General features: G+C 32.1%; 1 protein-coding gene across 5 annotated transcripts; it reads left to right on the top strand.

Annotated features, from left to right (window-relative positions):
- The first annotated feature begins 281 nt into the window (after nt 1-281).
- On the top strand, nt 282-10,547 carry LOC148616916 (uncharacterized). Of its 5 annotated transcripts, XR_015922325.1 has the most exons (6): nt 2,988-3,239; nt 4,204-4,269; nt 6,041-6,127; nt 7,397-7,540; nt 7,983-8,038; nt 9,282-9,410. XR_015922325.1 is itself a non-coding variant. In XM_088584093.1 (5 exons), exons 2-5 carry the CDS (start codon nt 2,988-2,990, stop codon nt 9,417-9,419), a joined length of 621 nt encoding a protein of 206 aa, XP_088440219.1. In that variant the 5' UTR covers nt 282-409; nt 2,762-2,987; the 3' UTR covers nt 9,420-10,547. The 5 variants fall into 5 exon arrangements, 4 of the variants coding, with proteins under 4 accessions (XP_088440219.1, XP_088440218.1, XP_088440217.1 ...); XM_088584093.1 differs by lacking the exons at nt 4,204-4,269; nt 7,983-8,038 and adding an exon at nt 282-409 and having other exon boundaries at nt 2,762-3,239; nt 9,282-10,547; XM_088584092.1 differs by lacking the exon at nt 7,983-8,038 and having other exon boundaries at nt 4,243-4,269; nt 9,282-10,547.
- The last annotated feature ends 15,808 nt before the right edge of the window (nt 10,548-26,355 follow it).

Raw genomic sequence — 26,355 nt, forward strand, 5'->3', positions numbered from 1 at the left:
AATCTCGAAACAAATATGTATATTCTTTTTTTAGTGAGGAAAATTAGTCTTAATATTAATTGAAATTTTGTCAGTTCGGTATCATTACCTTTATTCTTTATGTGCTTTAACTTGTTATTTGGTCCTAGCAATTTTTTTCTCGTTCTTTTTTTTTATCAATTTTTCTTTTAAAGAAAATAAAGATAAGAAGTAATTTATCTAAAACCAACGCGATAAATGATAAATCAGTTGTATTATAATGGGAACACATAAACACGTATCAAACCATTAATAAATAAACACAAAACGAATTTAAATGAAACCTCATACCCGAAAACATAGCTACATTATCCTATGCACCTGTCTGAATCTACCTTGGTTATCAATTTTAAAATTCTAAAGTAGCTAACAATCAGAATTATGTCAACTAGTAAGTCACGTTTTATTATTATTATCATTATTATCATTATTATTATTATTATTATTATTATTATTATTTATTATTTGTACATTTTATGTATTTAGGTTCTTATCTTGTACATTTATCTTTTGGCTGAACTTATATTGAAATATTGAAATTGTCTTAAATGACAATTTATCCAGCGTGTTCGATACACAAACTGATTATATGTGGAAGAGTCATTTGAATATGATCTTTTTATATACGTGCATGTTTTGTTTAGCTAAGTATTTTTTTATTCTTTCAAGTATTAACAATCATTGGAAACTGTATTGTACTCGAAGACACTTCCTTAAAGGAAAATACAACCAGGAAGTTTTTTTTTGCTTGAACATTAAGATATAAAACGAAATATTTCACACCGTGTCCTTATATGAAATATTCATTGCATGTATTATATTTCCCTCGTATACATGTACGTCTAATATGTAGTGCGTAGTAAAAACAATTTCGTATTAAAACAATATTATAATATTATAAAATACGTATTAAACAATAATATCCTAAACAGTAGATGTTTTTCAAGGGTCCAAAACATTCTCGTACCATTTAAAAAAAAAAAAAACAGACCGGTTTCCTTACATGGGAGTGTTCATAAGAAGACATATACGTTTTTAAAATCATTATCATATAATCAAAAGCATATATCGATAGCAGTGAAACAGTGTCTAAAACAAGCTATTGGTTTTTGGTCCCCATTGTCATGATTCTGATTGGTAAAAGGTTAAAGCCTTTCATAGCTATTGTTCAGATTAGATTAACATTATTTGACCACACAAATATTTCGTTTTAGTCTTTGCAAACATATTGTATTGAGGAAGTTCTCTCAAAAACATAATTACTGTGACTGCATGTTTCTTTGAATCCATTTTGAAGTAACTAATAACAGCACGTTGCAATATTCTACAGGTTTTATTAAGTACCAGTCCACATAAAATTCAGACACTGCTAATGGTAAAGTGATTCATGGTGTATAACAAAACAACATGTGCCATGCAATCACATAACTAAGATAATTTCTGCATTCAGTCCTGCACTTTTTAGAAAACCACACATTTATCTCCCACTAAAATCAACCAAATTCAAACCAAATCAAGTACCATAACTCTTGCAAAATACCACTTTCACCACTCTACTCCTAAACATTACATGAATATAATTATTAAAGAAATACAATAAGGAAGTAGGAAAATTACAACAAGGTGTTTCCAAGTTTTCAATCAGACTCAATTATAAGTTACTTTCCCCGAGCTGAAAATTACTCTCTGTAAACAAACATGACCGGTAAAATCAATGCGCATGTAATAAAATATTCTTACGGCTATATTATGCCGTTCAATTCGTTGTCACAGTCGTTCGAACTGCACGGCCGCCATATTGGTTTCAAGTTGACTGGCGTTCATACATGTATGAACGATCTGGCGAATTTCATGCATGTATGAACTTTCTGGCAATGACGTTCTAGACCAATCAAAAACGGCTATAAGCATGAAGAATCTCATGATTAGAATTATAATCTGATGAATTTACTGAGATGAATAACTACACTATAAAATAACGGTTTACGACTTGAAGTTGATTTTCATTAGATGAAAAAGGGGTTCATTTTTTCAGTAGTCTTTTTATATGTATGAACAGCTTTTTGTGTCATCACTAGCAGTCGACCCAGGAGTTTGAATGACTGCCTTAAAAATTTCTTATAATCAATAGCTTCTAATACTAGAAGAAAATATTTCTTTACGAAGAACAGATGGATAATCTTAAGCCATTCGTCCTTGTGAACTACTATTATCTGAAATCTTTGTGCATGGTCATACTTCTATGTATTCATTTTGAGAAAGAAAATTGAATTATGTAAGCTATTTCAATACCTGAGAACGTCATAAATATAGGCTCTCTCTTTTGACTATCGCTATAACATTGGTTCCCTGGATTACTCTTTCAATATAATGTTTACTTACTGGAACCGTTTTCTTCATCGTTATATACGTTTCTTTTTCTGATTTGTCTACTTCGGACGTGACATTTTATCAATTTTATCAGCTAATCAGCAGGTGGTTGCGTCTTTGAATGTGTTATTTTGATTATTTTACGTTCTTTGTTCATGTATTTATTTTCTTTTCGCTATTTATGAAATATATTCTTTTGATTTCTGCTCGAATGTTTGTTCCATTGATTATGATAACTATCGCTCGTGATACGTTGAGTATCATTTAAGGCAACACATGCTATATGATCATATTTTATTATAATAACTTGTTTTAAGCCAGCGTTATATTTTTCAATACACATGCTTCTCATTGTTACATTTATTTGTTTTAGCCAGAAAACCCATAACATAACAACAGTTGAAAAATTTACAAAACAGTTTAAGCAATGCATTCATTTTCCAACACAAACATGGATACATCACAAGATTGAACTGTTTGAAGAGGAAATCCAACAAGTACCGACAGTATCAGGTGCCATCCAAAGTGCACTCTCGAGCATAAATTCAACCCCGATTATAAATCAAGAAACAACAAATAATGTGTATGCTACCACAAATATGATAGAGGAACCCTTTTCACAAAACACCGAAAGCTTTGCGAATGAACAAGTTTGTCCAGCTGTCAAAAAACTCCGAAGACTTGGAAGTATACAGATAGCAATTGGATATTCGTTGGCTGCCCTTAGTGCTGTTTTCGGAATTCTTGACGCTGTGCAAACCAATAGAGCGACAAAATGTATCACATACAATGACTTGTGTTATGACTACTCTTTGGTCTTTGATGTGGCGTGTCTTTTTTCATCGGGATGCGTACGTATACATGTACATTACAGAATTGTCGGCGGAACGACTCCAAATTTGTGCCATATTAAATTCACTTTAAATTCAAAACATTAATTTACATTTTATATTTCGTTAAGAACAAGCAAATGTAAATAAAAAAAGATCAAAGATCAAATTTATATCATTAAATACATATGTGTAAAAATGAAATACCGAGCAAACGTATCCTTCAAATCATGTTAACTGATCAGGAGTGTAAAATGGAATCCTTAATCGTAAACCGGTTTAACAGATCTCATTGGCAGATCGCTGACTAATTGGAAAATGATTTTATTTATATCACATAACGCATATATAGATACATATGTACAGATATGCTCAGACACAATATACATGTAGCAATAAGCAAGAAATAATTAAACGTAGTAAACGTTATCTCGTGCTTTTAAACGCTCATCCAACCATTGAACCTGGCCCATGCTCCCAGTTTGTAGAGGAGTTCGAGCTACTCATATGCTTTTCATCTTTATACGTATCATTTAGGTAAGTTTATGCTCTTTGCTGTGTGTGTCCCTTTCCCCGTCTTGTCCTTGTGTCCGGATGACATTCTGTTTATTTCCGCTAGATTTTTAAGTCCTTTTCTTACGCTTTAAATCATGTTAACCTCACAAATCCTGCTGAAAATAATAGTGTCTAGTAATAAGGTTCATTGCGGTTGTGTCAATTTTCCGATTTTGGCCTTTCTTTTCCCTTTTGTTTTACTAACTATCTTTTTTTGACAATTACTTTTAGACTAACGCCTTTTAGTTAAATATTTATCTAAAATAAAAAACTAATTAAAGGGAACAAGGATCCGAATGGTAACTAACATGCATAATAATATACATTTATAATTTGTAATATGCAACACCACTTATGTATTTGAAATATCTTCCATCTCTTGACTCAGACTATTCTCTAATAATGTGAATTATGATTATTTGTGAAATAGTTTATATTGACTGGATTTCTGCCTATGTGTATGTCCAAGAAGAGGAAGGGAAACTGGAGATGCTTGGTAAGTTTACAATAATTTTGAAGGAGTAATCAAGGGAACGAAGATTCTGGCGATAATGAAAAGAATGTTACCCAGGTACAAAAACCAGACATGGAAAAACAGACACACATACATAGAAGATTAAATAACCAAAATAATACATACAAAGTAACAAAGGTAAATTAGCAACTCGGACCTCACTAAAAACTGGGAACATAGAGCTGATGCATTAATATTGGTAGGTTAAGCGTCCTCTGTATTTCTAAAATTACCCGCTGAGTTGCTCAATAATAGTCCAGTCCAGGGTGGTCAAGTATAATTAAGGGAACTAAGGCTATAGCGGTTATCAAAAGAATGTAATCCAGGGACAAGGACCAGACATGGAAAAACAGACATACACAACAAAGAACATGAAGTAACTAAAATCTTACATACAAAGTAACATAAGTAAATGAGCTACTCGGACACCACTAACTAGGAGCATGGACCAAGTGCATCGGTAGGGTAAGCTTCATCTGATTTTCTATAAACACCCGCCGAGTTGCTCATAAAATCTCAAGTCTGGAGTAGACAAAAGAAGAAAGGTAATCTATGACACGTTGAATAAATCTGTTTTCATTGCGCGGATGGATACACCATAATGATCCATGAGTTCATGATGGCGACCATAAAACTTCTGTAGTAATGACTTCAATCTTGTAGCAACAAAACCCTCTTCCAGAAGCCTTTTTTGTTAGAATATTCTAGCGCGATACAAAAAGTCTGCCTAGTTTCGGCAAACTCTGGCATAATGTATGAGTTGTGACATGAACACTCCATACGCAGTTGCTGAAGGGATGTTGCCACAGAAGAAGGGAAAGTTGACAATTCTGAATAAAACGTCATCACGTTTGTCGTACAGTTTGGTGAATAGTTTTCCTTTACCATCGATTTCTAAGTGTAGGTCAAGATATGAGGCTAACTTCACAGTCGGGAAGGGATGAAAGGATAAATTGGAAATTATGTGTTTTAGGACCAAAATACTAAACTTATTTTTGAAACGTTGAAAAGATTTAAAAAAAAATCCTTTTGTTAATAAATTTAAAGAAGATTTAAAAATGTATTTGAGTAAGTTTATTGATCGCGTAGCTGTGCCAGGCTTGATAGGTAACTTCAGAATTGGTAAAAAATGAGTACACGAAAAATTAAAAGAACCAAAACTCGAGCGAAGATCAACGATATATTTCAAAAATAGAAATAGAGGAGGAAGACAGACTCACACAACAAAAAAAAAATGACCAAAAACACTCTTACGGAGAAATATTAATAAATGAGCATAATAAGTTGTACAAATAACAAACAAATCGTAAGTGTAAAACTAATTGTTATGACGTTATGATACTTGATCTACTTTAATTTGACGTCATAATTTACGACTTTTTTCATTTACATTTTTTGTGAAAAATATTACTGGATTCCACTATGTGGATCTGAAATTGAAGGTGATAAATACACATGACCATACATGAGTGTAAAATCTTTATCGTCTTAAAGTTGACATCGGCTATGACATTATCTCCTGATAGGCAGTTACATGTAACTTACCAACAATTTAACACACAATGACTTATTTACCACCATTGTATTCGAGTTTATTCATATAATACATTATAAAACCATATATATTTTCCATTATCAAATCGTTGAAAGTTGTACCTACAGTTGATGATAATGCAGCGATTTCGTCTCATTCTTAGACAAATGTTCATATGTTTATTTAATTTAAAAATTACAAACCTTCCTATCCTTTCAGAAAATATCCTTCATAGTTTGCAGCATAATTGGAGCCTTTCTTTTTTACCCGACTATATTGGGCCGTTCCTTTAGAGCGGCCATTTTTGTAAGGAAGTTTATAATAATACTTATGATAAGAATTTATGTATATTTAGCTCACCTGGCAGAAGCCAATGATAGCTATGCCTTCACTTTGCATCGTCGTCGTCCGTTGTCGTGGTTGTTTTTTTCATAACTCTTCTCCCCTCAGATTACTTTGTCAATTATTACAAAAGTGGGTATGAATATTCATTAGGGTGTTTTGCAAAGAACAAATCTAGGGATCACCGTTATTGAAAATAGAACATAGGGGATATACTGAAGTTATTTGCATATATTTTCAAAACAGTGAAATTATGCTGTGGGATAAAATTATTCAGCATGGACAGATCTATCAGTGGTGAAATATTCGTATAACTATTTGAAGCCATGTCGAAGTTATTGCTTTTTTGCGTTTTTGCGCTTCTTTCTGTTATTTTTTTTTAAATCTAATCTTTATTACTACCGGGCCAATTAGAACCAAACTTATCCTGACTTAAAAACATTATACATCGTTGCTTCGTCAAGAGAGACGGTACACCTAGATACAAATATTTAATACTTGGAAGTTATTCCTTATACGTTGTTGAAGAATAAACTTTTACAATTAAGCTACTGGATCAGGGTTATATTACTACAAGATTAAAGTCATTACTACAGAAGTTGTATAGTCGTCATCATGAAATCGTGGATCGTTATGGTGTATCCATCTGCACCATAAACACTAATTTATTCAACGTATCATTGATTTCCTTTCCTCGTTCGTCTACCCCGGCCTTGACTTTTTATTAACCACTGGGCGGATGTTTCTAGAAAAGCAGAAGACCTTGACCGGTGCACCTGGTCCATGCTCCAAGTTTTTAGTTAGGTCCGAGTTACTTGTTTATTTTTTTTAACCAAGGTTATAGCGGTAATCAAAAGAATGTAATCCAGGGAAAAAGACCAGACATAGAAAACAGATATACACAACAAAGAACATAAAGTAACTAAAATCATACATACAAAGTAATAAATGCAAATGAGCAACTCGGACTCCACTAAAAACTGGGAGCATGGACCAGGTGCACATTAATATCATGTTGAAGTTTCTTTATTACTAATTATCTCTGTCAAAACCTATTTACTCCTTGTCAATATATTTTCAAAGAAATATGTGTAAACGTAAGAGTAAACTTGAGTTCCTACAATGTATGTGCTCTTTTGTATGTGTGAAAAAAAAGCTAGAATGTAATGTATTCAATTTTGAATAGTAGGATTTGACTTAATGTTAAAACAATGGATTTCTTGAACATTTCAGAGAGATGATATAAACTATGATAAAACATCGGTATGGTCATTTGCAACTGTAGCATTGTCTAATGTGGCATTTGTAATGGCTTTAGTGTCAGCAGTATGCTGTTGTTCCGTTAAGTTGGTGGACACAACTGTCCCGGTTCAAGAGGTAGGGAAACACGAATGAATATTTTCATATAGGTTCAGTCATGGTATTAGCTGTCATAAATCATTCTATAACTCTAGCCAGACTTTTTTCCTACGTTTGAAAAAGTTTTTGAGTTCATGAAATGCCATGACGTTGATTGGAGTTAGTGTACCAGAAAAGTCAATACTGTTTTAAGAAATAGGAATGTTTGAAGTTCATGGTGCCTAAACCGACTATGGAATTTTGGCAAGAAATATCTACACATTTTCTATGTGATATAAATAACAATATCATAAATTGTTATTTAGTAGGTATTGTAAGTTACAGTACTTGTATGGGGAATGCTTAAAATTCTACGGTATATGGGGGATTGGGATTGGAGAATGGGGGGATGGGGAAATTTAGTTTTTAAAGTCTTTGTTGTAGTTTTGAAAAATGTATTAAATTTAATTGATATTTACAGTTTTAAGTTAGAAGAATTTAAAGATATAACATTAAAGTTGATAATACAAGTATAAGGTCAGTAATATGAAATGGAGAGTAAATGGGGAGATTAGGATTTATCTAAGGTGATTAGGGGATTGTCAGTGGGTAATAGGGATGGGGACAACGGGGAAAGGGGTATAGTATTATATTATGTGGTGTAAATGGGAAATATATGTCATTTAAGAGACAGACAGTAAAGTAATACGCAAACGCAAGAAATAAACAAATACCAAACCTAGAATTCAATCAAACAAAAACAAACAAAGAACCATAGCAAAATATTGATTAACGCCAAAACAAGAAATCTAAACACATTAAATCCCTAACGAAGGAAAACGCATGATACTCAAAATGAAGGAAAACGCATGATACTCAATCAAATAGAAAAGAAAAGAACCATATCTTATATTATCTTATAGTCTTATTACTGTAGTAATAGCGTCGTAATAATAATCGATAATTATGTAATAAATGTAATAATAATAAAGAATTATGTGATAAATGTAATAATAATCAAAAATCATGTTATAAATGTTATAATCAAGAATTATGTCATAAATGTAATAATGATTAAAAAAAAATATGTAAAAATGTAATAATAATATAAAAAATATGTAAAAAATGTAATAATCGCTAATTATGTAATACTGTACGTCTTTTCTCTCTTTACCAGCAGTTTGTTTGATAAAGATATACAATGTTCGCATAAGACTTGTTTGTCAATGAATATTGTAAATATAAAAGTAATTAGATTTGAAGTCCTAAGTGAGTGTCGTAGAAACAAAATCAGGTAGTGGGTAGTTTTTGACAACTTGTTTTTAATAATGATCATCTATATCCTTTACATCCTTTCTCCAAGGTAAGTTCTTGTTTTGATTTACGGTTTATGAGAAATGAATCATATATAAAGCATTGATATTCATTGAAAATGGGAGAAAACTCTTTCATGTTGTGCAAAATGTGTTTGTTTCTTAGAGAACTGAAAAATCATTTTCTGAGCCATCCAATTTTAGTACTATTGGAAATAATTTATATATGATATTAACATAACATTGAAACCAAAAAAAATCCGTTGAATAAAATTTACCACATGTGATCCATGTCATAGGAAGTGCCTTGATTTTAAATGGACAGTCTCTTAAATTCTGCGAACCAAACACGCATGTATATTTAAACGTAGTTTTAATGTGTTTACTAATCAGGGAGTTTTTCAACATTCATGTCGATTACAAAAAGCCTGTACTTGTCTAGAACTATTTCAATATTTCTTTCATAGGCTTTTGTTAACATGAGTGGACATAATCATCAGCCGATTATGAATCTCCAGGCACAGATGACAGAAACAAGTCTGCAGGCTGATGAAAATGAATTAAGCAAAGACTCTCCACTTTCATACTGCTCGGTATTAATTTGATTTTCAGACTTTCAAGAAATCGTTTTTATACTTTTGAAAAAAAATATTGGTGACACTTATTGTTATTTAATATTCTCTCAGCGACATTTCCCCTCTGGATGATTAAAGTTTGTTCTTATGATTTTGCATGCACATGCGTGTGTCCGTAAATCTCTTTGTTCTCACTGCGGTTTTGCATTGTACATAATTAACATCATTTCTATATATACAGTATACTAGGTGATTAGCTTTAATCTCAAAGTTCATTTAATGTTATTGTATAAAATACTACAAGAAATGTTCTATAATATTTTACATTACCACTTATTTGAAATAAAAAACTAAGCTTTCTTATGATGTAATGTGTTAGCTGTTATTTTTTTTTATTTTATTTTTTGTTGTTTCGTTTTGTTTTCGTTTTGTATTTTGCTTTAGATTGTCACACCAAACTACGTTGACATAAATACACCGTTAGGATGGTGCTGTTAACAATCTACATCCCTTCAAACATGAAATTGATTATGTATGTATGTATGTATGTATGTTTGTATGGCTGACTGATTTACTGGCTGGCTTTATGAATTTATATACATATAGCCGTTTGTTGAAGTCAGACTAGCTGATTTGAATTTGATCCTTCTATCTATCTGAAAAGAATGAATAAAAAAAATCAAATTTCAAAAATCAATCTGTTCCTTTTGTTTACCGTAAAATATTCAACAGTCATTGAATGATCTAAGCTTAATAGCGTTCCTAACTTGTGACCGTTCCGAATCCATTTCGCTTTAAACCCTCGAGTTATGTCATTACTTATGACATGTACATTATATCAAATGAAATTATATAAATGCCTGGAAGAACAGAGGACTGCAACAAGTAAAATGATACCATAATTTAAAAATCTTAACGGCCTAATTAAATCTCTATTTCAGATTTGGTTAAATATTGTTAGGTACAAATTTGCATTTCTACTTCGATGTAAGCCTCTATTAACATTGTGTATATTTATTTTCTGTTTGTAAAGTGTGTTACTGCATATACTTAGTAAAAAGATCTGAAATCAATGACAATTGACAATTCAATTCGATCTATATTCAAATATTGATACGTACAATATTAAAGCTTATCACATGGCTTCATTAAAATTTTCGTCAAGTAAAGAGTCTAATGAATTACTGTATTTTTACTCAAAAACTACATATGAATCCATACATACTGTATTACATTGTAGGATAACCCTTGTTCGCAAGAAGCAAGATATCGGCGAATGAAAGACATAACTTGACCATGGAAAGCTTCCCACTTTATAGGGGAATGTACAGAAGCATCTTCAACGGAAAAATATGAAGAAATAAAAATCCATGCACATGGTAGTAAATATTAAAACAGAAAACAGGAAAGATATACATACCCAAATTACTAATCAAAATGAATATAATACATGTAAGGATTGTCTTCTATTGTTAGTTAGATTATGGCATATAAACAACTTTGGGTCAGTTTACGTAATTGTTGCAGTGTAAATCGACCCATAGTCGTTTATATCCCATAATGTTATCAACAATTGAAATCAATTCTTAAAAGGCGACTAAATAGCCGGTGGCTAGGCGCTCTGCCAACAGAGCAACTGGGATGTTTGCCCCAGGTGGTGAAATGGGGTACCCCTGGCATGTTACATGCTGGGGTTGTCAGGATATAATACGGAAAACCTGACCGCAAACCATAGTGATGCACCGTATTGGGAAAGATGCCACGTTCCTCGCACGTTAAAGAACCCTGCTGTGGTATTCGATAGGAGTAGGGACCTTAGTGCTCCGCCACAGGAGGCTAAATTACACGACCTTACCCATCCCCCTTTTTCTATTGGCAATCAAAATTTGTCGACCTTATTATCCTTGTGTCCCATCTTTTTTTCATTTCATCATCATTTCATGTTCATCGTCTGAATATAGCTGAAATATTGTACTCGGACGTTAAACCCCAACAAACTAACTAACAATATATTTTAATTCAAAAATAAAAAAAAAACAAAAACAAAAACAAACAAACAAACAAAACTTAACTAAAATCACGGTATACAGTTTTTATCATATGAAATCATAATTTACATGCATACTTTTAGTGTAATAAAATAGTTTAGTAGTTAGGGGGCTAAAATACTAAGTCACGTTATACAAAATGGCCAATGGTGCTCGATTACGCTAAACTATTCGGTATTTCACACAAAAATAAATATTTATATATCAATACTAATATTAAGGAGAACAAGGCATTACGAAATAAATAAATATACATTCCCCCCAAAAAGCATCAAGTGCTCCGAAAAGGTAAGCTTGTCAACAAAGCTTCTGTCCGAATTAAAAATGGAAAACAGAAATGTTGTTTACAAGCTTAAGCGTAGAAGTATTTATTATAGTCAATTCTCAGGAATTCTTAAGGGTTTTTTTTTATTATCTTAAAGGTCGCTCCTTCGCTGAAGTAAATGTAAATTTTCTGTCGCAACTTCAAAACTTCGGAAATACTTAACAATATCAGAACTATTTGACTCGTTTCCAAATTTCCGATCTTAAACATAATATTTTCTTTTTTGTATGGACTTTCTTTCATTTGATTTTTTTTTATTGTTGTCAAGAGTAAATTTGTCCGATAGGTCGACATTATTGTGAAAAAAACATGAACTTACAACTTCAGTCTAGATGTCTTTTTGTTTGGCCTTTAATTATTTGTTTGTTTATGTTTTTATATTTTTCTTATTTGTTTCGTTTCTATTTTTTGGTTGATGTTGTTTGTATTGACATAAGATGTTTCACATTAACAGACCTTTATGCACTGTAGTAAAATACCAATAGGGAATGTAAGTCTCCTCGTGTGACCCCGTGATTTCACAAGAATGGGTCCTCGTCTACCATTCAAAAGCATGGAGATAAGTCATTTAGATGGCGCTGAGTTCAATGTTAAGGGCAAAATTTCTTTTTATGTAAAAAATGTCGGCAGATATATGTACAATATAACAAGCATCATGAGCTCAGTAGAGCTCTTTAACCGACTGATATTTTAAAACAAATAACAGGCATTCATAGACATGGTAAAAGACATACATTTACATGCAGCACATAAAACATGAAATCAAATAAGCAATGCAAGCACATGCACACATACACAATACACACATTGGGAACATAAAAACATAGCACAATCACATTGAGCACATATAAAAGCAAAAGCATATATTCAGGCATAAAATATTTAACGCAGCAAAGCAGTAACAAATAGGTCTAACCAAAAGGCAACTCACTAGTTCTACATGAAAAACAAGAACATTTTTCATTAAACACCATGTAGAAATAATTTTTTTAAAATGTTCAAAAGATGTAATAGTCCTTGCTTCATTTGGTAAGGAATTCCATATCGTGGCTGCCTGGTAGCTAAAGCTATTCTTACCATACCTTGTTGTCCTTGGTCTTGGGACATCAGCTGTGAGCTTATATCTAAAATTATATAAGTTTGGTTTAAAAGATAAAATATTGTGGAGAAACTGAGGGCTGGATTTGTTTAGAATTTTGTAAGTTTCTAATGCCATGGTTCTCAACCTCCTGATTTTTATTAAAAGGTTATCGTATGATGTGGTGTAATCGTCGAATATGAAACGAAGAGCTCTTTCTTGTATTTTCTCAATTTTTCTTGTGTTTTGTTCGGTACAGAAGTGCCAAGTGAAAGGACAATAGCTAAGGTTCGAGAGAATGAGTGAGTGATAAATGGTTAATTTTGATGTCTTGTTTAAGTGGTGTCCAATTCTTTTAAGTCCATTTAGTCGTCTGGCTGCTTTTTTACATATTTTGGTTATGTGTGTATTAAAATTAAGTTTATAATCTATGGTAACGCTTAGTAGTTTTACTTCATCATCACAGTTAATTTGTGTTCCATTTAGATTAAATACAATATTATCATTGTGAGTTTTAGTGCCAATAGATATTGCCTGAAACTGTTCAGGGTTTGCTTGCATTTTGTTTTTTGAGAACCATGACATTAGATTTTTACTGTCTTCTTCTAGATATTTAATAACATTTGCCAAAAAAAGATTTAGAAAGAGTATTGTCGTCAGCATAATTATATAAGTAACAGTGGTTAACGAAAACGAAGATATCATTTATAAATACGTTGAAAAATACAGGCCCTAAAATGGAGCCTTGGGGACCCCTTTAAAAATATTTAACACTTTGCTTATATTTTGACCAACTTTGACACACTGCTTACGGTCTGAGAGGTAACTGTTCATCAGACATATAGCAGATTCACTGAGACCATAATGTCTGAGCTTAAGCAAGAGCAGATCATGGGGTAAAAAGCCTTACTGAGGTCCATTAGTATGGCAGCAAGGTATCTATCACTATCCAGTGCTTTATTCCAGTCCTCCAAGATGCGCAAAAGCGTTGACTGACAGCTATAGCCTGACCGAAAAGCTGCTAGATAGGGGTCGAAAAATTTCTGAAAATGTTCTGATAATTGACTTTTTATATAAATTTTAGATAAAACTGGGAGAACACTAACCGGTCTATAATTACCTTTTTCCAAAACAGTGTTTTTTTATGAATTGGTGCAACTTGTGCAATTTTAAGTTGATCTGGAAAAACTGAGTTGGACAGCGATATATTTACAAGGTTTGTGAGAAGCAGACCGGTCTTCGGTCTTCGGTTTTCAATACGTTCTACGACGGAAAATCTGGTAAAGAAAAGGAAACCAGAAAGAGACTTACAAACCCTTTTTGGACCATCAACAGTATATGTTCTGTTATGAACTGTTTTATTACATATGAGATTTGTTATTTTGTTGAGAAAATACAGTCCCGCTTCATCCGAAAATATATGACTGTAAGATTATATCATATTGTCTATAAATAGAAATATGAACAAAAAATACACTGCACACAATAATATTATGGTTAGCCGGAAGTAAACACTACACGGTGATAGATATGATATACACATACATTACAATTACTTGAGCGCGATTATTTATTTCGTTTTAACGATGTGAAGAAACCATTACCGAGGATTCTTACTAAATATCTTCGATTTAAGTAAAGTACGATGATTTAATCATACGATAGAAAAAAATATTACGGTAAAATATTAAATTACAATTTTCATACACATGCAGTATGTTTTAAATATGAAGAATGTTAGTGTATGTGATTAATCCAATATTATGTTACATGTATGAATAAATTACAAAGTAATCATTCGTACTGCAAACGTAATAATTATCACTCTTTGTAAGAATTATGCAAATTTTGTAATATATGATACACCCCAAAAAAGACATATTTTTATTTCTATTATTAAGTTCCGTTATAGGTCTATATGATTAAATGTATAATCACTCATTCCAATCAGTCTGCTCTTAGGAGATAATCCGCGTGGAAGACCCAATAGGTTATATTGAAGAGTAGTGTCATTTACAAAGTTATTTCCCTTAATTTTGAATTCTAATTCTACAGTGCATTCTTTATAACTTATTAATTGTATCTCCTAAGAACACAGTTTCTGTGAAAAGCCACATAATATTTTCCATTTACTTAAGCATTTTGAATAAAATATCAAATATACAAATACGTAGGGTTTCAAACCATGTGTCACATTTTGCATGATTCATAGCTGGAGTGCTACTTAAGTTTCAGATTTTTTATTAGTTTTATTAGTTTGTGTCGGTCTCTGTTATTTTAATTGCTATTATTTTCACCTCTGGAATCAGCAATTGACATAAAAAAAAACGCAAATTAAATTTACAATCAAATGACTTCCAAGGTAAGAATGAAGTTTACTTTTTTGCATTCACACTTATTTCCAAGCTAGTAATCAAAGTATTTGCAAGAATCGGGAAAAACTGGTAAAATCAGAAACATGCCAATCAAAACACCCATCGATATGACAAAACAATTACATTTAAGGATGAATTTTCTATTTGAAAATGCCACTCTTTGGTCTCTGTGTTACTGGATTGTTCAGAATATTTTAACAGAATGCTAGATGAATAACATTTTTGACAGGGCTTCCTGCCTTTGAAATATTAATTTTCAGGGCAGTTGAAAGAAATTCACCAAATTGATATGGAAAATCTTCTTCTATTTTCTTAATGCAGATGGAGCAAATAGTCAAATAATACATTTATTATTATTATTTTATTTATTTTTTATTTATTTATTATTTAATTTTTTTTGTATTCGCATCACTACTACAGTAAACCAAAGCTTCAGCGAAAAATATTTAAATGAAAAATGTTTGGTTTAGACATGTTTTGCTCTATAAATATTTACATTTTGAACTGCGTCTAAAAACTTTTTTGTTCATTTGCATTTTTTAACGTACATTTAGTATTTTGATCATCTCCCTGTATCTTGCAAATCATAAGAACTGAATTAAGAATGTAAAGTTAACCTGCTTTTCAAATACCTGCTATTTTCATATTCATCGCAACGAAATTGTCTACAAGTTACGACATCATAAAATAATTATTTGATTACAAACAAAGGGTGGCGGCACCGACAGAAAGGTATCAGTACATTATACAACCAACCCAAAGCCAATGTTACAATCCTCAACGAATTCAAGCATCACCTGTTGTCGCACAAGGAACATCACAAATGAAAATTCGCCTGGATTTATGATGCAAGGGACACCTCAATTCATGAATGCAGTACTGAGGATGACAGAGACAGCAAATCCCCAAACTACAGTGAACACTATAAACGATAGAATATCTGCTGTTGGGACACTTAAAATATTAGGTGGCGTGCAACTAGGACTCGGAGTGGGTTTGTGCGTCCTGAGTCAAATCGTTACTATAGTGGATAGTCTTAAAATGACAGAAGAGAAAAGATATGATTTCTCCATTGACCAGTAGCTGTCTTGTCCCCCTGTACGTAGCATAGACATTCATATCCTGTTTGCCTTTGATTTGACAGGTCTAATAATGTCCTGATTTGTAACTATAACGTAAATTTTTTGTATGAATCAGGCAAAAACAAAAGTGTCAAAAATCAATTATTTGACAGTATACTTTCACTAAAGGTAATCTATTTTGTTCCAAAAGACAATTGTTTGATGTCAATGCTACTGAGTGTGTCTGGAATTTGTTATCTGCCCTTGAAAATGTTCATTTGCGATGAATTTCAATGGAACGATGAATGTAAGACAGTTTGTCTATATTCCTTAATTTGGCAGATTCACATAATCAAATGAACTTGTCAAAGTGACGGGTTATTTTCTACCATGGTTCTACCACTGCATGAATCTTGAATAGACTTACACTTGATTCATGATAAAGTACATTTATAGAAATTCGGATGAACTTTTTATATAAAAGAAATCGTCTTATCGATATGGAAACATTTCATTTACGGTGAGACAATTAGCTTGTGTCGCTCAGTGCAAAATTTTCATGAAATTCTTTATTAACAAACGCAAGGAATAATTGCAACTGTATTATGATCAATCATGAAGACACACATTGTAACCTCAGTCATGTGATGCAGGCTAAATAACTCGTGTATAACATTATAATGCGCAATGCTTTATGAATTGTCAGAAAAAATTCCAGTCATTCCTTACAATTATATCTTTCAATCTTATGGACCCATAAAAATAATTAAAAATGTGTAGCCTTTTTGGGTGTGAATCATACATTTCAATTTGTATGATACTTACAAAGACTAATACTTAAATAATCTGCACAATAAACAGCAAAAAATGATGTAAAATCATTTGTTTATTTTCAGTTCATATTTAATTTCAAAACCAAAATTACAGCCGTATTTAAGAAGGTAGACCTAGGGTAAGGAACAAAACTCGTACAATCATTGGAACGTTTGTATTTTAAAAGCATTTAACATCAACCACATGTAAGCGTCAAAGTAACTTGGATTGATTTCATTCTGTTTCAAATAGAAGTTTGATATGTTTTGGTGAAATTGAATATAACACAAACTTAGGACTCATTAACCACTAAGATTTCTATTACTTTATATGTTAAAAAACGTAGTTTCTTTGTGAAATCGCGGGACCAATGACATCTTGATGTTCCATACCATTGCAAAGTTTGGAAAAGACTTTCAAAATCATAATGCTTATTGTACAATGATTGCAGATTTTTTTTTATAACATTGACCAATAAGTAATAATGAAAATCAACATGTTTACCTTTTCTGCTAGCTGACAGCATGGAGGCAAAAAGCTAACACATGTACAAAAATGTGCGCAATATTCCTACACTTATGTAGTAAATTACAAATATGACTTTAAAGTGCATTTCCTCAGCTTTATCTTGAATATTTTTGATCAACATACACACACATTATGCTCTTTCAATCCAGAGATTTAGGTTCAGTGTCTTTATGGTACAATATAGAAAGTTGGCCATTTGACCCGAAAACGGTAAATGAAACCATATCCCTGATTTCAAGAGTTATGTCCCTTAACCTAGGTCTAACTCCTTAATTCATCTTGTAGTTTATAATGACTGGTTTCCTCCCTATGTGTATGACGCAGAAGAGATGGAACAATTGGAGATGCTTCGTAAGTAACATTTGTCCTTGTTCGAAATGGAAAAAAAAATTGCCATATATCTTATCACATAGCATCGGAATAGCTTGGACCTTGAATGGAATTCAGTAAAAAGCGATAAAATAAAATAAAAAAAAAACTAACAATGGCATGAATATGTTGATTAAAAGATATGATAAACAATACATTTACAATCGATTAAGTTTTCAACCGTCAAAATTTGCCTCACCGATTGACGTTATTACCTTTAAAATCTTCGGTCAAGGCAAATATGTCTACCGCGAAACAAAAAATTGTATACAATGTTAACAAATTATATTTCATTTTTCATCTAAAAACGTCTTATAGTTAGGTGCATTACATATTTTACAATGAAAACATTGGAAATATATCTTAATTAGACATAATTGTTATGAACAACTTATTTCCGTTTTACGTTCTCACCTTGGCAGTCTGATTATTTCAGACAATATCATTTATGGTAGGCAGTATTATTGGAGCCTCTGCCTTTGGATGGGTGGTGTTTGCTCTTGGTGTGATGGGATCCCTAGTAGTAAGATCGGATTTAATAGTATTTATTGAATGACATTTGTATCATGTATAACAAACAAATTAGTGGTTGATCCATTAAAAATATGATTTCTAACTGTTGTATGTGTTCTTCTGAGAGACTGAATATGCTGTTCTGTTCATATTGTAGTAAGTTGGTTAATAAGTGTACACGTGAATATGATACAGAACGCATATTACACGTGCTTACAAGTGCATTATATTATACGAGGAATAATATTCACCAATATAAATGCAAACACCGTTTAATTACAGTTGTATATTGTAATGAGTTTTGTTTTTAAACTTTCTTTTGTACTTAGAAACTTACTTTAAAAAAATGCACTCTTTTACAAATGTCTTTATTATCAAACCAGTTTTGATATCGACAAAACGTTCATATTTGAATTGGCTATTCAATTTTGAGATAGTTAAGTTAGTTTGTGTAAGTTATTATAAGCAGCGAACAAAGGGGTCGACTTATTCGATTGTATATTGTGCCAAAAGTTCTGGCACTATGTACCATTATGTTACATATGATAAACGCTTTTAATGTGTGACATGGGAATCTTATAAAGACATTATGGCATTTTTTTTTCATTTTTCATTTACAAATTTCATGATTGAATGTTATTGAACAACGTTCCTTCGAAAAATGTTAAGTTAGGTTCCTCAAATTCACAAGCGGAAATTCTTCTCGATTTTTTATCGACACAGTATATGGCTGTGAATTAGATCGATCGGTGGCCGTGATTAAGCAATGTCAATTCCACTTTTTGAAATTAGTTTTACTAATTTTTAGTATAATTTTAATAAATAAGAGAATTTATCCTAGCACCAACAAATTGCAATTTTGAGTGAGTGAGAAAAAAAGCCCGTGGATAATAAAAAGCATTATGGGAAAACAACCTTCCGATACCTTGAAATTTCTGTAACTTTATGAAATAAAAACAAAATTATCAACCGTAAAACTAATATGTTTACAGTATATCATTTTGACAATGTACAAAACGTACACACCAAGCAATATTAGCATTAAAAATCGCCAACTTGAAATTATTATTTGGAATACCCGTGAAGATTTATCTGAAATACCAATCACCGAAAAAGAAATGGTGTAACCCTTCGTCCCTGTACTGGTCTCAGTGTCGTATTAATTTTCCCATATACTTCTATAGTGAAGTGCATATTTTTAGGATTTTTTAAAAAAACATGTAAATTGATTCAATAAAACTTTCACTTACGTAGCATTTCTAAGGACATGTGAAAAAATAATTTCCCGCAAAGAAAATAGGGTGAGTCCGCGAAGATCGGACAGAAAAGTAGTCTCGAACTATAAACAGCCATTTTCCCTACTTTCACTTTCGTTTTGCACTCACCAAACCAACCTTTTCAGTGGAACATTTTTATGATATTATGTTAGATTTTCTTTTAAAAAAGTTCTTCATCTTACAGTGTGATGTTTGCTCTATTTTATAAGTCATTGTTCATATCTTTTGACAAAATATTAGTTTGTAGAGAGGCATAAAGAAAATGCACTATATTTTTATAGCATCCATGTTTTGACGTACACCTGCTCAGGGATATGCAATACGATACTGGTACATACTGTGTGTGCCTGATTGATATGGGAGATAAAAGGACCTCTATCGATCTATATCGGAGCTTATGTTAAAATGATCATGTAATGATTTTCTTTCAGAGAGATGCACACAACGCTTACTCTGATCTCAAGCTTTTATTGCAGTGTTGTCTTTTGCCGAATTTTGTTATTGCAATTGTATCATCGTCTTGTTATGCTGTTGCTCAACATTGGAAACAAATATTTCTGATCGACAGGTACTGTACCTCTTTGATAAACCAGAGAAATAGACTTTGACGAAAAAAAAAATTAATTAAGCCTGAGAATGATTCACTAATTGCTGTTTAAGTTATTGTTATTTCTAAGAGTAGGAAAAGGGCAGCAATGTATTTATGTACTTCTCTGTCTAAGAATCAGGCAAATGTGTATACCGTGTGGTATGTGAAAAAAAGTGCAGATATTTTATTGCATTATCCAAGTATTCATACCTCATAATCTCCAGGCAAAAAAAATCAAAGTGTTTGTAAAGACAGCCAAAAATATCAACTTCACAAATGCTTCGAGATACCAATTTTAAATAGCTTTTCAGTGGTTTTATAACTGTATTGAATAAAGCTGAGGAAAAAAAATAACCTCAGAAAACGATGTGCCATCCATTGTCTGATTCTTACACTGAGTTGTACTTAAAACCCTTTTCATATTAACTCAAATCGTCTTATACTTATGTATACCGTATACTTGGAAATCACTGTGAGCAATTTCGAAAATATGATTTTGACATTTACTGTTTGAATCAGATACTGTACTAGTTATTTACAAAGCGAATTTTTACTTTTGCGCATTCTTTTTTTTTCAACAACGCAGTAACTGCCTCGAGAGCTATTTATCATTCAACCTTGGTTTAAATTATTCCGTTAGTGTGAAATTAAAATTATAAAATAAAATCGCACGTTTAAGCATAAATAGTTAGAACCTGTGTCAAAGACGGATTGCATTGTGGGTATCTCAAACCGAATCAAGCATCAGAAATACAGCAAGGAATGAATTGACTGAAATACATTTGTTCAATTTGCCTCTTTTAAATTTCATAATTATAACAACTTATTTTATGGAAAAATAAGTGATGATGAGTGTTAAAAAAACTTGGACAAGCCACAGTGGGAACGCAAAAAGGCAATCACAGGAAAAACAAACGTACCACCATAGATCGGAAAAAGTAAAATCAGAAAAGTATACATGAGAGGCATTGTATACTTCATCTTTCCGAATATGTCAAATTATATAATAGGTTTAAGTGTCAATGCTTTTCAAAGACCCCGATTTCTGATATACATGAAAAATATGTTGTTGTACCAGCAGACAAAGTCCAAAACAACATTGTTCTCGTCTGCAAAACGTCTTACATCCAATGCTTATTATCAGAGGTAGACGTAGAAAATAATAGCAGTGATAAGACCTATACTGCTACCACACTCTCTAAAGAAGAAATTGTGGAAAACCATAAATCTGTGCTATCCTCTTTTGGTCTCTCTACCAAGGACGATGGCTGTGTTTTACCGTCTATGTACTGGATTCCTAAACTCCACCAGAATCTATACAAACAACATTATATAGCTGGATCTGCAAAATGTACCAACAAACCTCTTTCAAAACTTATAACTTCTATACTCACAGCTGTCAAAGAGGGTTTGTAGTCCTACCACAACACTTGTTACTCCCGTAGTTGTATTAATTCAATGTGGATCCTGAAATAATTCGAAAGATCTTTTAGACACAATCAGTTCAAGACTATTATCAGAATATAATAGCATTAAAACCTATCATTTTTCAACACTGTATACTTATATTCCACATACTCAGTTAAAATCCCGACTTCAAAAACATTATACATCGTTGTTTTTCCAAAAAAAGATGGTACACTTAGATACAAATATAAAGTTCTTGGTAGAGATTCCTCATAGTTTGTAAAAAATTATTCCAAATCATCCTCTAAATATACAGAAGAAGATGTGTACAAAATGCTGGAATTTTTAATCGACAACATATTTGTCCAGTGTGGTGGACGCGTTTTTTAAACAAACGGTCAGCATTCAAATGGGAACAAATTGTGTTCCTCTACTTGCTGACCTATTCCTTCACTCTTACGAGGCTGACTTTGTAGCTGATCTTATCCGAAAAAAATAATATCGTTTAGCTAGGTCCTTTTATCTCAGTTTCCGCTATTTAGATGACGTATTATCTTTAAACAATCCTGGTGATTTGATACATCGCATCTACCCAACAGATAATGAATAATAAATAAAACCTTAAAAAATCAAACCTGACCAACTTTGACTTGTAGTAATTATAAGGTACATTAGAGTAAAATCAAGGGTAACCACAGCTTTACAAATAGAAACTCATAAAAAAGAAAAAACACCCGGAAAAATTCACATCGATTTGTCTTTTCCATGACCATAAAGTTTGTTCAGTAGTAAACTATTACTGGGACAAATGGGAAAAAAATCTCGTCATGATAAAAATAACCGTCACAAAAATGTGTTTATTTCAAGTAAATGGTGTGAAAATTCAGAAATTACTACGATTTGTTTTATTAGAACACATTGTGTGGATTTTGATTGAAATGTTTCAAAACTCTATATGTTTCTCCATAATTAAAACAGATTTGCTTCGATATCGTAAGAAGAAATCAATTTAAAGACAAGATTAATATAATGAATATAGGCAATTATATTATATTTGTGAAATAAGTAGAGGCGTGAATACATGTAATAATAATAATAAATACAGTGAGTAGTCTATAAGTATTTTATCATACCGAAAACATTAGACTTGTAATACATTTAATCCATATCCCTCCATTGTTCATGGTTGAATGAAGGGTTATCATGGATTTTTTTACATAACATGTACCATCCACCTTACGTACTTCACCATATAATTTCCTTAAAATTGTGTTTAAAGTGTCCACACCAATTTCAGCAGAATCAAGATCATCAATTGACGCAAATTCTTCCATTATTTTTTATTACCTAATTGTAAGGTTTTATCTTGTTTATTAAATATACACATATTTTTCTCTATTTTCAAAATTTATTCAGGACAGAGCGATCTATTGCACTATCGATGTACTATTGCATGGTGCAATAGTCTCCTTCAGGAGTCTATTGAACTGACCCTATAATGACTTTTTTTAAGCGCTTCATTGAATTGGAATTTACAAACAAAAAACTCGTAAAAACGTAGATGTGACTCTGGTCTGCTAATTCGTAAACATGGAGCGGTCAATTTCCTATTCCTGGTTGTCTCTTTGACATAATCCCCATTTTCATTCTTTATTATATCTCATTGACAAATTAGGTAATAAAACAATTATTAAATGGGTTGGATGCAATAGATCAGAACATTTGTCCTGAGGTACTGAGAATGATCAAATGTTCTATTGCACTCGGCCGTTGGCATCGTGCAATAGAACATTTGGTCATTCTCAGTGCCTCAGGACAAATATTCTGGTCTATTGCATCCAACCCATTTAATAACTGTATACTATTAGATAGTCACTTAAAATCCTTTTCGACACGCGTATAACGGATTTTGTGTTTTTAGAGTCCTTTTGGTCAATAATTGTGTACAAATCCTGGTCAGTTAAGGAGGCAAACCTTGCCATTTGTGATTCAGCAAACAAAACGAGCAGACGTAATAATTTCGGGGTTTTCATTAAGAGGGGGTGAAGTCCGAGCCTTCCGAATAAATATAAAACTTTTGTCCAATCTGGTAACGGAACTAAAAAATCCGCGAAAGCGTTTGACATTGCCGGTCAATAGTCCGAAAACTATGGACTGCTCAATAGTCAAACACTGAAAAAGGAGAAAAATAGCAATTTTACTGTAGAAAAGTTTGTATTGATGTTTATATACTGAGGTATAATAAATTTGATTATTCCACGAAAAAAAAAAATATCGTAGATGTAACCATGTCATCAATGTGTCTTCGTGTAGTTTATATTAGCTTTCAATTTAATTATAAGAAAAATTTCATCCTTCTGCTATCACGGATTTATTACTTTTGTTGTCGGTGCCTTTTGATGCTTGTTGAAAGATGCGTTTACACAAGTTGAAGATATTATTGTGACTTCTGAAATCATTAACTTTTTGATTAAGGTTTTAAACTTGTGAATTTGTTACGTTACATCATATTTTTTTTTTCTAAATCTCGCGCAGTTACTAAATTTTACCGATACTGTCAAGTGAGGGCATTTGTGGGATCAGTATTGGTGTTCATGAATTATCGCTAGGTATTGTAAAACAAAAATAATTTTGCATGTACCTTTTGCTCTTAATTTTTTATTGCAAAAATTGCGATAATTAAACGGTAGTAACATTTGAAGCTTTGGAAATTGTTTTGGTGAAACATTCCTTACTGAAAATTTTGTAAATCTTCATTCCGTCATAAAATTTAAGCAATAATATAACACAATAGACTTGCATGTATCTGCTTATACCTCTTCAATCGACCTGAATGGTCGGAATTAGTGGCAGTAAAGATTCAGTACTATATATAGTTGCTGGTAAACTATCATGAAGCAGCGGGTGTAATAACGTTATTTGGAGCTTTCGGACAGAAGTGGAAAGACGAATTCATTAAAAGGAATACAAAACGTTACTCTTCCTTTAAAAAGAATCTGGGTACCAAAGGTACTTTTGAAAAATAGCGCACGAAAACGTAACTACTTTTCATTTGATAATGATTTTGACTATGACACTACATTTGTTACCAATGACAATGCAGGTGCTGCATATTGTGAAACTGGTGGATTGATGTCATTCTCGTGTGGAGCTGATATGACATATTTTCCAGCTGATACACAAATATGTCGATATGTCGATTGGAACTATATTTTGAGAGAATGGACATAAAGCTATCTGCGATGTACGAGGACAATATAACTTTCACTTCAGCTATCGGCTGCATGAAGCCTAGTTCTGAATGGACAATACGTAAGGTCAGAACAGAAGAATTTAGTCAAGATGACTACAGTAAACTTGCAATATACCTTATAATCAGCAGAAAGCCAGCGTTCATATTTTTAACCCTAATTTTTCCAATGTTTCTGGTTAGCTTAGTAAACATATTCACTTTCTTGTTGCCCATTGAATCTGGGGAAATAATTTCGTTATCTATCACTTTGTTTTTAAGATTTGTTTTTATAATGGCCATGACAGCAGATTCGCTACCGTCGACAACACACATTGAGATTGTTATGGCTGTGATCATCATTAAACGTATAACTAGTACAATGACGACAACCAAAGAAAAGTTCCGGACGGACTGTCCCATGGCATATCTTTAAAACGTCAAGTAGTGAGAAAGGATATGAATATATCATCAAATGTTTACCACCAACAGGATAGGGCGAAATCGGAATCAAATAACAAACAGGATATCGATACATCGGAATTTAATCGTAAACCAGTTGCTGGTACATGTACTTGCGTACATGAAAAATATCATCCAAACAGGTCGATAACATTTGTATGACTGTTTTGTGGATAAAATTGATCATTGAAGTGATAGTGTATCTAGTATGGTTTACGTAAGATTGATAAATTGATAATATCATAGTGTTATGTCTGTGTTATATTCTAATAGTTGTTATATTACACCTAAATGTACATTATGTCTGTATAATTAAACGGAAATTCATTACATAGATTTCTGCTCTCAATATTCAGCATAAAATCCTGTTACACTTAATAATATTATCGTAATGCTCCAGTATTAAATATTTGTACAAATTAGGAAAATGAAGTTAATGATTTAGATGTCTTGTAAGTATTATAAAGTTCGATGTTACAATGAAGAAGATCAATGTCAATGTGTGACAGTATGATCAAATAGGTCCTATTGATGATGATGATATATAAGCGTTCCATTGTAGCACTCAAAACAGTGATGTATGGAAGCTTAACCTGTTAATCTTGGTAGTACCCGAATATGTTGGCATCAAGCACGAACATGTGATAAAAAGTTTAAGTGGAATATTTCAACAAGAGCCTTATCAACCAATCAATCAATATATCAATACCGCGATAAATAATTTGAATTTACTACTAACATTTGGGAAAGGGAAATAATGTAACCTTTTCTTCATCCTCTTCAACATTGCGTCCAGACAAACCCCTCGTACTAGAGTATGAAGTAATTTGAAATAAGTTTGAGGCATGAAGACAATTACGGTTACTTTTGAAATAGTGTTTTGTTGTCTTTT

Source organism: Perna viridis, chromosome 5 (assembly GCF_037379345.1).
Source record: "Perna viridis isolate PV_CMFRI_1.1 ecotype Kerala chromosome 5, ASM3737934v1, whole genome shotgun sequence".
NCBI lineage: Eukaryota > Metazoa > Mollusca > Bivalvia > Mytilida > Mytilidae > Perna > Perna viridis.